At 42.8% G+C, this 15,633-nt stretch overlaps 1 protein-coding gene across 3 annotated transcripts in view; it reads left to right on the top strand.

Moving 5' to 3' along the window:
- Positions 1-15,633, top strand: part of DPP6 (dipeptidyl peptidase like 6) — an 826,517-nt gene that overhangs the window by 491,716 nt on the left and 319,168 nt on the right. For all 3 annotated transcript variants that reach the window (XM_041753453.1, XM_041753451.1, XM_041753452.1), the window contains exon 3: positions 9,638-9,736. In XM_041753453.1, the coding sequence (XP_041609387.1) occupies positions 9,638-9,736 (99 nt within the window). The remainder of the gene's footprint in view (positions 1-9,637; positions 9,737-15,633) is intronic.

Below are 15,633 nucleotides of genomic sequence, written 5' to 3'. Positions count from 1 at the left end.
AGGAGGAGGGAGAAGCAGGCTCCATGCCAGGAGCCCGACGTGGGACTTGATCCCGGGTCTCCAAGATCACGCCCTGGGCCAAAGGCAGGCGCCAAACAGCCGAGCCACCCAGGGATCCCTGTTTTTAGAATCTAATAAAACTATAAATCATCTCATCATTGGAAAAAGGCATATATGTCCTCATAAACATTTTTTAAACATTTTTAAAAGATTTCATTTGTTTATTTGAGATAGAAAGAGCACAAATGAGAGTTGGGGAACGCAGAGGGGGAGAGCGAAGCAGACTCCCTGTTGAGCAGGGAGCCCGATGCAGGACTCGATCCAGGAGCATGACCTGAGCTCAAGGCAGATGTTTCACTGACTGAGCCGCCCAGGCACCCATCCACATAAACATTTGAATGCACTTCAGGAATCTCATGTGCCTGGTCAGCCTGCCCAAAGGCCTGTTAGGAATCAGCTTGAGCATTTGTCCAAAGCCCAGATATTACAATATATCAGACTACCTTTGTCCCCCACAGAATGCACTAAATGCACTTTTTATTTCACTAAAATAACTCAAACCATAAGTGTTGCATTGTTTCATAAAAGAAGTCCAGGGGCACCTGGGTGGCTTAGTTCAAGCATCCATCCGACTCTTAACTTTGGCTTAGGTCATGATCTCAGGGTTGTGAGATCAAGCCCTGCATAGGGCTTCACACTTAGCACAGATTCTGCTCAAGATTTTCTCTCCATGTGCCCCTCCCTCCATTCACCTCTCTCTCTCTCTCTCTCTCTCTCTCTTTCTCTCTCTCTCTCCAAGATAAATAAATTTTTTTTTGATAAATAAATTTTTTAAAAAAGAAGATGCTCTCTCTCTTCCCTCTGCTCTTCCCCTTCTTTAAACAAACAAACAAAACAAAACAAAAGGAGAAGTCTAGACACAGCCAGGATGGTTCAGTAGCTCAGGTATCTCTGCTGTTATTGTCAGCATGCTGGCAAAGTGGCTGCACTGGCTTCACACATCACATCTCCTATCCTCACTAGAAAGAAGGGAAAATCATAGGACTTGCCTCATGTAGTTCTGTCTTTGTCTGAAACCAGCTGGGAGACAGCTTACTTGCCACAACCATCTTGCATGGCCTCCCTTAGCTGGAAGAAGTTTCCAGAAAGTCAGTGTTTCTAAGGGTCAGCCTCTGCAGAGTTGAAGAGTACAGTGACTCAGAGAGGCAGCCTCCTGTCTGCCACAACAAGACCCCTTGATTTATGAAATACTTCATGAATGCAGTCTACATGCCTTGAACTCAGTGAATTTGCACCATTCCTTAAATTGAAACAAATCTGAGAAGAGGGAGTTCTGACAGGTTTCCATAAAAGAAAGAATTAATTTACATGGCTACTAACCTTATAGGTAGTTGCAAACTTCCAAAGTCTTGAGAAGTGAGTCCCTGGGAGGATCTTAACAGGCTCTACTTTGACTTTTCATCATTAGTTCTAGGATTGCGAGGTACATCTTGGTTATTTATTGAATCCTTACACTAAAGAGCCATTTATCTGAGGGATGGCAGTAGATTGTTATGCGCGCTTGCATTAAGAATCTAAGCTGAGGCAAATGTGCCTACGTATTTATCCATAAAGGGGCACTTTTCAAAGCATTGCTACATTTTGCAGCCTGTGTTAAAGGCACAGTTGTATATAGACCATGAAAAAGATAAATCCCATCCTGGCACTCTGATTTTCTTTAGTCTGTTGCCTGATTTGGATGAAAGCCCCTTGGGAAAGTTCAAGTGAATTTAGGGAGCCTTCAGGACCATCTGTTACAAGGAGCTGGCTAGTCTAATAGTTGCTATTTTAGGAAAGACTCTGGCCAGTCAGAAAACCAAAGACAGCAATTCAGGAGTCTCAGTCGAGTTACCAGGTCTGAGTCAAGAATACAGAAATAGATGATATAATAAAATCAGAGAAGGGGAGAGAAATTGCCCACAGTGAACTAGGCAGGTCATAGCACCAAGGAGGATTGATTTCCAGGCTGCAAAATGGTCCACCTTCTCTATGAGACAGAGCTCTTCTCTTACCTTAAACCCTGCTGGAGCAATCACTTATCACTTCAGCAAAAACAGCATATCCTCAAATGGCTATTTTCTATTCCTCAAATTCCAGATTATCTCTAAATTAACTCTGTGCTTTTTATATGAGGTATTAAAATGAGCAGAAATTAGGTTAAGAGATAATTTACAGAACCTCAGATGTATTAGTCTTTTTCTCTCTTGCTTTATCCTTATCCAGATTTTTTTTTTTGTTTTCTTAAAAATTTAGTGAATGTGTGATTATTGTGTTTTCAGAGGATGCCTTCTAAAGTTATGGGTTAGTTAGAAATGGAGAAAAGGTCTTAAGGGATCAGCTGGGTGAGAAGACCCCTCCTCCCAAAGGTTCCATGTCCTAATCCCTGGAACATCACCTATTTATATGGCAAAAAAAGGGATTGTTGGAGGGTGGTGGGTGGGGGGAGGTTTCCTGCTTTATGCATGAATCCTAAATGCAGCCACACATATCTGTATGAGAAGGAGGCAGAGGGAGATCTGACACAGACAGGGGAAAAGGCAACGTGACCAGGGAGGCAGAGATCACAGTGATGCAGCCACAAGCATCAGTGGGGACAAAGAAGGGAGGCTTCCCTAGAGCTCTGTAGGCTCAGAGTGCACCCTGCTGGCATCTTGCTCTTGGCCCAGGGAGTCTGACTTTGGACTTCCAGTCTCCACAACTGTGAGAGAGCAAACGTCAGCTGTTCTGAGCCACGCCATTTGTGGTGATGGCTCACAAGAAACTAAAACAAAGGGAAATAAATGCCTTTTCCAGTCTTGCAGTGGCCGTATCTTACAGGTGTCTGAGGTAGGCGACAGAGCCTAGAAAGAGGTGTGCTGGACATGCCAGGGTCCACCCGCTCACTGGAGAGTCCATGCCAGCCTCCACACCTCTCTGCAGGCCTCCTCTCAGCTTTAAAATTTGATTCTTTTTCATCTCTGCCCACCAGGGAAGGATCTGAAATGTATTCGTATAAATGTATATATTGGTGTTCTTAAAATGTTGAGTGGAAAGGACAGTACCCACCCCCTGCCTTGACCTAATTTATTTTTATGATTTTATTTTACATGCATGAAATAGATATAATCTCCACTTACAATTCATATAATTCTTGAGTCTTTAAGCCCAAGATCAAATGCCAGCAGGGTTGTTTTCTGATGAGACCTCTCTTTCTAGCTTGCAGGTGGCCTCTTCTTGCTGTGTCTCATGTTGCTTTTTGTCTTCGTGCATGGAGAGAGAGAGAGAGAGTTCGTCTCTTCTTCTTTCCTTATGAGGACACCATGTCTGTTGGAGTAGAGCTCCACCTTTATGATCTCATCTAACTTTAATTATCTCCTTTAGGGCTCTATCTCCAAATATCATCACATTGGGGGTTAAGGCTTCAGCATATGAATGGCAGGGGGTGCAATTCAGTGCATAGCACCCATACTCATGGACATCTTTGGGGGGCATTATTTTACCTACATAACCTGACCTCCAGCCCCTAAAGATTCACATCTATCCCACATACAAAGTACATTCTCTCCATCCTAAGGTCTCCAGAGGCCCTGAGCTATTACAGGATTAACTCAAGGTCCAAAATCTCATCAGCACAAAAGCTCCATATCTCATCATCTAAGTCACCTGAACGAGTTATGGTAAGACTCTGGGTGTGCTCCATTTTGTGACCTGTAGACCCAGTTTAAATTTCATTGTTCCTACTTTGTTGATAGCGAAGCATGACTAGATTTCTTCCTTCATCATGAGAAGAATCTACCAAGGAAATATGAGTATCATCTATAGTAGATAGCATTGATTGTACTTCTTAAAAAAAAAAAAAAAAAGCCTACCTGGAAGTATTGATTCCAGAATCTACCAGTACCTGACACAGAGCACTTACTCAGTTAATTTGCTGGCAGAGGATGGGAAATGCTTCCTGTGTTTTCATAGCTTTTTCCTTAGACTAAGCCGCTGTCCACGGTTTGTCAGTAATGGTACAAACTTAGCAGTGATTTGATGTTAAGCAAAAACTGTATCATTGGAACTCATGAATTAATGGTTCAGACTTGGAATATCAGAGTTTCCATGCACCTGGGTGGTACAGTCGGTTGAGCGTCCAACTCTTGATTTCAGCTCAGGTCATGATCTCAGGGTCGTGAGATTGAGCCCCGCATCAAGCTCCATGCTCAGTGTGGAATCTGCTTGGGATTCTCTCTCCCTCTCTCTGCCTCTCCTGATCGTGCGGTCTCCCTCTCGAATAAATAAATGAATCTTTTAACAAACCAGTTTCTTCGATTTCCATATGTTCCTCTGAGTGTTTGTATGAAAGCAAACAAAAATACCAGCTTCTACCCAAACAACATACAGATGTTCCCTGTGACTTATTCTAAATACCAAAGTACTTTTACTCTGAGCCCGGGCTTGGGATCTGCCTCCTCTGGGAGGCTGTATCTGCCCTGCCCACCACAGTCTTTGTCTCCTGGAGATTGAAAACCCTTGTACTTGACACCTGCCACAGCACACATCGCAGGGTGAACACTTGCTGTGTGCCACTGGTGTGCGTGTTCCTTGTTGATCTGTTTCAGAGGCTAAATTTTTCTCATTAAGGAAATGTGTCTGTAAAAAAATGGTTTTTAAACCGTTTTCTTTATTTACATAATTTTTTTAACCTGGAGAACATAGTGTTTTATCAGGATCCTCATTAGCATTAGCTGCTTGATATTTTCTGTATTCTGTGATTTAATTAGCATCCCACTTGTGGATGGAATAGGTTGCACACATCCAGCTTCTGTGAACAATGTCAACATTCAGATTTCCCTGAGAATGTGGCTAATGCTAGCTCGACTAGCTTTCCACGCCTCTTTGGAGAAGCCTTATAACCTCTCAGTAGTTTAGGTTTGCCTTCCATAAAATGGCTTTCCTCTCTCCTCTTTCGTAGAGGATCAAGAGTTAAACCTGTCAGTGTCCTCTGAAGACTGCAGAGCATTTTTAGAGTTGTCAGTTATTCCAATTTCTAACACGAGCAGAACTAACAAGAGACTTCTCACTAATCTGGATAGATTTTCTTTATTACTAAATTGGGTTTGTCAGTAGCTAACCTCCACTTGCAGTGATTGAAAACCTCAAGAGGTTATGCTTCACATTAATCCATTTTAGGGTGGTGGAATTTATTTCTAATTTTAAAAATCTCTAGAGAACATTCCAAAATGTTCTCCAGTAATTGTGCTACTTAACAACATAACGGTTTAACAAGCATCCGGCAAGAAGCGTGAGCAATGCGCATTGTATTCTGACCTACATAGAGATAGCTGCCTCCCTGGGGATGAGGGCATGCCTTTGCCTGCCGGTGAGCTGACCAGGAGACCATGATAACTACAAGTGCTGTTTGGTTATCCAGCTTTCGGGCTGAAGGAAACTTTACTTTTTGGTCATCCCCAGATTACCTTCAGGGTGAAATCCAAATATAAAAGCCACTGGCCACTAATATCTCCACCTATACATTGACTTCTGGCTTAAGATGGCAGATTGAGCACAGAAATCTTTCCCTTCTGATTTCAAGCAGGTAGAAATGAGAAAAAATAAAACATAGCACCTACGGCTTCTCCTTCATTTTATTCCTCGTTCCAGGGAGCCCCCTGCCTCAAAAGTGGGTTCATATTCAGAGGGTCACCTGTGTTGGGCAAAGGGCTCCAGCCCAAATGGCCACAGGAGACCCAGACAGAGCCTCCAAGTACCCAGGACGTTGCTCGCAACCACATCACCAGGAGTCTCTCATGAACCAGAACACTTTCAGGGAAGAGGCTGAGAGTCACAGGGACCTGCAGGAACTATCCTATCCCCTAGAAAGCAGAACACCAGCTTAAGACACGTGAGCACTTAATACACAGGAGCTCTTTCAAGCACTTAAATATAAATTAATAGGGAAAGCAGAAAATGACATTTTGGGTTTTAAAAAAATTATCAATATGATAAAGGAGCCTACAACTATAAGAGGAGATTATCTTGAAAAAGAGCAAATTAGGGGTATTAGAAATTAAAATATAATTATTTGAAATTTTAAAATTTAGCAGTGAGATGAAAGAAACATCTAGATAATGCTAAAAAATTGATAAAGTGGAAAATCAAACTGAATAAATCACGCAGATGGCCCCAAAGACATAAAAAACATGGAAAACATGAGAGAAAAAGCCAGCAATGTGGAGATTGGATCCAGTGGGTCCGCTTGTACCCTGGAAGGAGGAACAGAATGAAGGACAAGCAGTGTCAATGACATCATTGCTGGCAATGTTCCTGATATGGGACTGATAATAGTACTGGCTGCAAAGCATGGTTTTTAAAGAAAATCTGCAAGTGGACATTTTGTTTTTCAAGTAGGCTCCATCCCAAGCATGGAGCCCAACTCAGAGCTTGAACTCACGACCCTGAGAGCAAGACCTGAGCTGAGAGCAAATGTCGAGTGCTTAACCGACTGAGCCAGCCAGGCACATCACGAGTGGATGTTTTCTAATGAAATTCCAGAATATCAAATGTAAGGAGAGGATCTGCCTTCACCTGCGGACTTTCCCCACTCATACTTCCTCCCACCCTAACACCAACACAATTTCCTGAGAATGTTACATTCACTGATGTCTTCATGCTCTTGCATTCCTTCTAGCTCGGAGGTTCTTCTTATACCTCTTTTATCTTGGCTAGCAAGACCTTTCCCCAGGGAATTCTTTCCAGAATTTCCCCTACTTCTTTCTTCCTGGTCATGGCCCACCCTGCTGCTCCTGCACTGACACTGTTGCAATACAGTTATGCTTTCCATTTGGCTCCCCTCCTGCTCCCCGAGCTTCTTAGAGTCTTCAGCTGGGATTCTTCAGGTCCCAGCAAGGTTCCTGGAGCATGATGGTCACACATGCTTGTCACCACCTCAAAAGATTTTGGAAGTGCATCAAAACACAAATCAGTGATTTAGCCAGATAGCAGTTGAATATGTGAACAAGTCACCAAGGTCCAGGGAGGCCAGGGTGAGAATCTTGGGACCGAGCTGATTATTGACAGAGTCAAGTGTCCTGGCTTGAAGACAGCACTTTATAGCATCTATCACAATGCTTTCACCACAGACTGTCCCTATTTAAAAGTCACGTGTTTAAAATACCTTTTAAAAACAAAGTAATAGTTTTTAAAAAAAGACATTTTTACATTAAATGTCTTGCAAAAAGAGATTTTCAGAAAGTGAACAAATTACCCTTTTCATCTTTAACCCAAAGTTTGTTTAAATGGAAGCCATGCCTTCTTTTCTCATTACATGCATGGATACCTCAAGAAGTGAGCTAAAATCTTCCTTAAATAGTGAAGTTACTTAGATTAAATTCATGTTTTAATAGGACTATTTATTTTCTGACCATATGCTTAAGAGGGGCACCTGGGTGGCTCAGTCAGTGACATGTCTGCCTTTAGCTCAGGTCATGATCTCAGGGTCCTGGGATCGAGCCCCGAGTTGGGTTCCCTGCTCAGTGGAGAGCCTGCTTCTCCCTCTCCCTCTGCCTTGCCCTCTATTTATGCTCTCTCTCTTGCTCACTCTATCTCAAATAAATAAATAAAATCTTTTTAAGAAGAAGTGTCTCAGAAATTTTTATACTTAGTTTTTGTTTTACTTATTTTTTATTGAAATATATTTAACATACATCACTGTGTATGTTTAATGTATGCAACATGCTGATTTGATACATTTATATTTTGCAATATAATTGCCTTTGAGGAGTGAGCTAATACCTTTATCAGGTCACATAATTATCATTTCTGTTTTTTTTTTAGTGGGAATAATTAAGATCTAATCTCTTCATAATTTTGATATTTATAATACAGATTGTTGTCTGTAATCACTATATTGTGCATTAGATCTCCAGGACTTACTTTTCAATTAGTTGCAAATATATTTCTCAATTACTAGATCACAGTGTAAGTTCACTGAATTGACGTCTAGTCATCTTTAAAATGTTCACTTACTGTTTGTTTTCCAAATGGAAATGCATTGCATCTGAAGCTGTGTGTGCCTTTTCCTGGGGCTGCTTCAGTTGCAGGTGAAAAGGTCCTACAGGGAAGAATTAGGTTTGCTTTAACATGGTTTATTTAGCACCTGGGAGAGCTCCACATATAATCAGGCCTAATGAGAAGGTCACTTTGAAAGGTATCATTCTGTAATTTTCAAAAGACTTTTGCACACATTAATCCTTTTTGATATTCAAAAAATCAGTCAATACACAAAGTAACACGTGACTCTTCTGACAACTTCAGTAATCGATAACATCCGGAGGGGCCAAAAGAAAGATATAGGAGATGTAATAAAATCCATGCACTCGAATCCTACAAGAAGCTTTAGGGGATTTCATTCAGAGAGTACTTATTTATCATGCCATCAGGCAAACGTTCTTGTTTTTCCCACCTGCCACAGCTCATGAAACAGAAAATTAAAAGAGGTAAAGGGTACTGTTGAAGGCAAGCTCTATGACAGTCCAAGATGGGGAAGCTGGCTCCACAGGTAGAAACCAAAAAGAGAAACAAGCATAACAACCAAACATCAAAATGTAGAAGCAACACAGATCTGAAACGCCTTCACCTGGGATGCACACAGACCTGCACACCTTGATTAGCACTGAGGAGAGCCCCACACAGCAGCACAGCACAGAGCTGATGAAACGAGGACCCCAAGTCTTCAAGAGATGTGCCCTGACAGCTGGCATCTTCTGTTCAGGAAAGCAGGAAGAGAAATAAATCTAGATGGACGATGTCCATCGGAAATGGTTAATAATGTGATTGGCGTAGCAGAAGTGAGAGTGGTGTCAGGTACTACCCTTGTGTGTTTACTCTGTTAGCTAAAACCCCAGATGCTTCTTCAACCTCAAAAAATAGGATAAACATTGCCAGGTTTCTAGTCTCACCCACGGTGCCATTAACTAAACACCTCCTCTTGGGGTGGATATTAGATTGGTACCTTCAAGGCTTACCCCAGGTGTTTCCTCCTGAGTGGAGTGATGGAGATGAAACAAGGTAGAATCTTGATTGTTTGCAGACAGACGTCTGAGGTGTGATTCTATCTGAACAAGAACTGACTCCCAACCCAGACACAGCCAGGGACAAGTGAAGCATATGGACCTACGGGATGTGTTTCTCACCTTTTCATTCCCAGCACCCAACATGCTGCCAATAGTTGGCACTTAATAAATGCATAATGAATGATTGGTTACATCACACAACTGAGATCCCTTCTGGACATTTGTTGCTTCCTCTCTTCACCCCTCTCACCTTATTGTTCATAAATCAGTCTTGAAACATTTACCTCTGTTCCTAAGAAATACAATGGTTTATGTGTTCAAGTGGAGGGGGAGAAATGATGCCATGCTACTGTACCATGATCCCCTTACTGTAGTTTTTGATATTTTAATTAAAAACAAAAAGCATGAATGGCTTTTATTCAGCCCTTATGTTATGTATAGAAAGTATATGTTTTACCATATGTACTATTTCTGAATGGCAACAACAATATGTTATGGTCCTCTCTGGATTTTTTTCTTAATCCAAAAATAAAAGATTTAACCATTTGCCATGTTCTTTCTAGCGGAAGATAATAGTCTGTCTCAAAAGAAGAAGGTCACAGTGGAAGATCTCTTCAGTGATGATTTCAAAATTCACGACCCTGAGGCTAAGTGGATAAGTGGTAAGTCCTGAGTCCTGCATGTGCATGGGAAGCCACTTTTCCACAGTTTGGGTTTGGTTGTTCTCATGTTCTCTCTTTGGCTGTGGAAGTGGATACATAAAGCCCGTGCTGTGATAATCATCTTATTATCATTCTAAGAAAATGTGGATCTGGTAAAATGGGGCTGTTCCTTCATGAGAAATGGGTCCTCTGTGTCACCTCCCCGAATCATTTTTTCTCAGACGGAGATGGGAGATGTTGCTAAGCAACAGGACCAGGCAGAGACACAGCCAAGCTTTCCTCCCTCACCCTCTTCTTTCTTCTCTTTTGTACAGCCCAGGCTTTCACTCCCCACTAGATAGAGAGGCAAAAAGAAATGTAAAGGCTTCTTGTCTGATGTCAGCAAATGAAGAAACTATGGAGCCTGGTCCACATTTGAGGATAAATTTATTTTCCTCCTGAACTTTAGTCTGGATGTAATCTACTTTTCTTTTGGGGGGGAGTTTTTAAAACAACAAAACAGAATTGGAGGCAAAAGGCAGTGTGTTCATTTTGTGGTCCAGGACATAATCCATTTCATCCAATTGTGGCTGAACTAATTTTCAAGTGTAGTCATGGGAGAAAAGGTGTGAATGACCATGCACCCTCCTCTGCAGGCTGTGGTTCCTCCCCTTTAAGTAGTCCAGCCAGCAATACCTCTCCTGTTATCTCTACAATGTGGATTTCATTGAGGGAGCTTCAGTGGGATGCGCTTGAAAATTAATCCTCAGGTCAAAGAATGTTTATAGTGGAATGCTGGAGGTCTAGTTCAAATCCTGGTTTTTGTAATAAATGAGGTCCAGAGAGGTTAAGTGATTTTTTTTAGGTCACACTGCTTGCTAGTGGCACAGATGTAGTTGGAAGCCTGTCTCCTGACTTCCCATGTAGTGCTCTTCCCCCACTGTCTTGTTGAGTGACACAGTGTTACTGTGTTTTCTTTCTGTCAGGCTGCTTCTGAAATGCTTCTCATGCTTCACAAACTCTCAAAAATCAACTAGCAATGACTCTTTGCCATTAGCCACCTACTAAGGCAATAGCTTCTCTTTTGTCCTCAACCATGGCCTCAGTATTAGTTTCTGATCCTTAGATTAGCTTATTTAAAGATGAGAAGGACGCCTGGATGGCTCAGCGGATTAGCGCTGCCTTCGGCCCAGGGTGTGATCCTGGAGACCCGGGATCAAGTCCCACATCAGGCTCCCTGCATGGAGCCTGCTTCTCCCTCTGCGTATGTCTCTGACTCTCTCTCTGTCTCTCTCTGTGTCTCATGAATAAATGAATAAAAGATCTTTTAAAAAAGATAAAAAAATAAAGATGAGAGAAGTAGATGGATCTCAGAGAGCATGTATTGTATTCAAAGAAATCAGGGAGAAATAGGAGCAGTGTGCAGGGAATAGCGGTTGGTGGTGCCCACAGAAACCCAAAACACGGATAGAGCCAAGGTCTTTTTGTTTGATGGAGGAAGTAGTTTTACCTTTTATGAGGGAGACTTTGCACCTGCTCTTGATTTGTGGTTATCCATTGCATAGGCAGGAGGAAAGTTCCAGTAGCACACTCCAGGCCCAGTCTTGGGAATGAAGGGAGATTATTCTCTTCTGAAAGATTGCAAAGTCATATTCTAGAGACAGAGCAAACAATGGGTGACCAGTGGTAATCCTGACACAAAATGCGGAGAGAAGGCATTTCACGGATGCTGTATAAACTCCAGTCTTAAAGAATGGCTAAGAGCTCAGTAAGAGAGAAAGCAGAGAATAGACCCCTGGGGGATGTAAGGCTAGAATGTTAGTCTGTGCTAAATCTTAGTGAAACAAAGAAAGTAGAGAGAGAAAGAGAGGAAAGAAGAGAAGGGGGAAGGGAGGAAACTTGGTAAAGGGGCAGAATCTAGAGATAAAATCAGTTGGAGACAAAAACTGAGTCATAGCTAAGAGGTTCAGAGCAGGTCAGAGGAAGCCCTGCGAAGATTCCATGAGGTGCTAAAATAATATACTTACGTCTGTTTATTAGGGTGCCCATAGCTGCAAACTTGGCCTAAACTAGCATTCTATAAGCAAAAAATATTTTTTTAAAAAAAGCAGAGATCTGGAGTCCTAAGAGCAGGTAAGTTTCTGCTGGAACCATGTTGGTTGTGAGGAGTTTGTATTTCTTGAGCTATTCACACTGCAGATGAGTGGAGCCGGTCCAGAGTGTGCCGGCTGTCTGGCCAGAGGAAACAAGCTAACATTTCTTTCTTTATCCACAAAGTTGGGAGTTAGTACAAGCAATTGAGAAATGGCATCATGCCCAGCAGAAAATGCCCAGCCTGCCTGTTTGGCAGGTAAATTCTATTCATGAAGACCACCTACTATTCTAAATGAAGTGCCTTTGGCGTCCAGGAGCTTCCTTAGGAGTACTCTCCCTTTGTAAATGTCCACATTGAGGCTGACGTTTTGCTATGTAGCCAGATGGTCATGTCTCTCCAAAGACCAGGCACCATCCAGAGGGTAAGGGGACATGATTCTTTTTCTCCCCATCCTCCTTTTTGCTGTCCTCTTGCTGTTCTTTCCTGCACTCCTCTTCCTGGTCATTCCCTTTCTCCCTGCTCCTAAATTGGATGGATGAAGTAGTGTTGCAGTGGTCGACTGAACCTTTATAATTGATGTTTCACAAATACTGTAAATAATTTATTCATTTCTTTAACATCACAAATCTAAATGTGAAGATCCAAGGAAAGATTACCACAGTCATAGGATTATCGAATGATGTGAAGCTGAGTGTACTTTAGAGATTATCATACCATTGTTTCATTCACTTAGTGTTTACTAAGTGCCCACCATGCAGCAGACAGAGAGCAGGGCACAGGGAGCTGTTTTTTACTGGTAGCCTTGGGAGTCCCCTCTGTCAGGACCATCTACTACCACCATCACCACAACTCTTGAGTGAGTCTCCTTTCTCTCCTCTTCTTCCTTTCCCTTCTGTCTGCCTCTCCTTTCTTCATCTTCATCATCATCACCATCATCATCACCACCATCATCATCACCATTATCACTATCATCATCATGATCATCATCACTATCATCACTGTCATCATCACCATCATCACTATTGTCATGATCATCATCACTGTCGTCATCATCACTATCATCATCACCATAATCACTATGATCATCACCATCACCACTATCATCACCATCATCACCACCACCATCACCATCATCACTGTCATCATCACTATCAGCACTATCATAACTATCATCATCACCATCATTACCATCACCATCATCACCATCATCATCACCATCATCATCACCACCATCAACATCATCACCATCATCATCAGATCACATCATATCACATCATCATCATTATTACATCATCACCATCATCATAGTTCTTATCACCACATCAGCATAACCTACTGGTGGGTTCCATATCTTATGCTCTAGGCTAAGTGCTTTGCATGTAAGTCATTTAATTCTCACAACCATCTTTATTCCCATTTTACAGATGAGGTAACTGAGGCTTAGGGTTTAAATGACTTGGTCAGTATTACAGTTGGTAAGTAGCAAAATTTAGACTTGAACCTACATCTCTGGTTTTAATAAACTGTGCTACATTAGATAAAACCCAGGTTTCTGGTGGATATCTGGTTTCTTTCACAACCTCACTAGCTACATGGTGTGTTTTATCCAAGACTATAGGTTGTAAATATTCTAGAATTATTGCCATCCCTTAAATTCTTTATTCTAGCATCCCTTATTCCGATGTTGTGAAACTAACAGAATACCTAAGCGATAAAGAAAGTGGTATAAATCCCCATGGAGAATGACTTGATTTTTAAATTTTTATTATTTTTTAGTGCACATTAATCACGAAAGTTAACAAGTGTATCTTGGGTTTAATATTGGAGTTAATAGTCTAGAACCTAATACACTTTATTTATTAGGATGAAATTTATTGGGTTACAGTTAAATTTCTCCTCACTACTTTTTTATACAAGAGACTTGTTTTAATCTACCTTTTCTGAAAATGATTGGTATAACAGCCATCATATTCTCTGCTCTCAAATATTGGTTGCAACCAGTTGAGGTCTTTGGATCAGTAGGATGGACAGCATCCAGCACACACACTGAGAACCCCCTACAAGGAAGGAGGCCCACACTTCCCCAGACTGGCCACAATGCATTTGCTCCATATACTCGCTTAGTGGAGGGAATCCTTCCAATTTTTCCAGAAACACATTGCACTTCTCAGCCTTGTGGGTCCCTTGATGCGCTGTACTGAGATTCTGTGATGTGAGGGGGTGAGGCTTTCACCCCAGAACCCACTGAAACTCCCCTGTACAGCCACCACTGACCTCCAAGTAGTTGCTCCCATGGTCATTTCTCAGACCTCATCTTTCTTTACCTGTCGGCTGATTACTCCCTCCACCTGGGTAGACTTTTTCCCTTGACCTGTAGGTCATCCTATTCTCTTGGCTTTCTTTCAGTGTCATGGGTGGCTCCTTCTCAGGCTCTTGTGCTGCTTCTTGCTCTTCTCCCTGACCTTTCCTGGTGGTGGGGCCCAGGGGCTCAACCTCTGCTCTTCCCCTTTAAATATTTGCACTTCCTCCCTCAGTGTTTTCATTGAGTTTCATGACTTTAAGTATCCTCCATCTACTGATGCCTCCTAAATGTACATCTCCACACCACACCCCCCGTGAAGTTCTCACTGTCTCACAGACATCACAGCCTTCAGCTTAAAAGCCCCAAATCTGAGTTCTTGATCAATTCCCCCAACTCACAAAAAAACAAAAACCAGAAAATAACCCCTGTCCTATCTACAGCTGCTTTCAGTTCAGTTCACGGGAAGTCCGTTCTTCTGACAGAACAGGCTAAGAAGCTTGGAGTCATCCTTTGCTCTGTCTCTTGTACCTCACATCTGATGCATCAGGAACTCTTCTGCTAGCCCGCCTAACATACTCAGCACCCATATAGACCCAGTCAGACATTGAGGCTCGTGGCTGCCATGCCACAGGCACATTCTACATCAGTCCACTTGGAAGGATCAGGACCAGAGACAGGTATGCGGCAGGCAGGACCGGGAGCAGAGCTCTCCAGAGGCTCCTCGGATAAAGGCTCCTGGTGCCAGGAGGAGGCTCACTTACATGACTAGGCTGGCGTTTTTCTGTTTCCAACTTCTAGATGTCTGGTTTCCTCACCCCTCTCATTTCCTCTCACTGTGTGCACCCCTAGAGGAAATATTCCACGCCCAGGACTGTGGTTACTACTCGAGTCCCTGGGTGTCAATTCTGTATGCAGCCCACTCAGTCTTCTGAGCTACCAGCTTGTGCAGTGCATCACAGTGTAGTGTGTGTGTGTCTCCCTGACTGATTTGCACATCCACCGGGATGTCTGAGGGACGCCTCAGCTGCAGGCGTCCGGCACTGCACCACCCTCCCCAGGCTCCCATCACAGGTCTCAGGCTGGCTCCCCACGGCTCTGAGGGCAAGGCACACAGTCCTGGCCCCCGGGCCCTGCATTTCTCAGACTCTGTGATCGGTCTCTACTTCTTCCCACTTAGATGTTTCTGTCTTTCCTCTGCCTCTCTATCTCTCCAGGTTTCTTTTACTCTGAGCTGACGTGAGCTTCTTTGGATTGCCACAAGAGTCCATGTTCTTTCTCCCACAGGGTGGTTCATACCCAGGATGCTCCTTCTGCCCACACACCCCTCCTCTCTCAGGCCCATCTCTCCCCATGCCACCCTGCTAATTGTCCTGCCCTCACCCTCACTCCACCAGCAGGCTTTTCCATCCTGCCTTAGCCTTCTACATTTAGGCTCCCTTGAATCCTGAACGTAACCATTTTTACATGCATCAAGTATAATAATTTACTCAATAGAGTGTCTTTCCTTCTCTATGTAAACTG

This window comes from Vulpes lagopus, chromosome 4, assembly GCF_018345385.1.
Source record: "Vulpes lagopus strain Blue_001 chromosome 4, ASM1834538v1, whole genome shotgun sequence".
Classification (NCBI taxonomy): domain Eukaryota; kingdom Metazoa; phylum Chordata; class Mammalia; order Carnivora; family Canidae; genus Vulpes; species Vulpes lagopus.
Note: the sequence above shows the minus strand (reverse complement) of the source record. Positions and strands in the feature narration are given on the sequence as shown.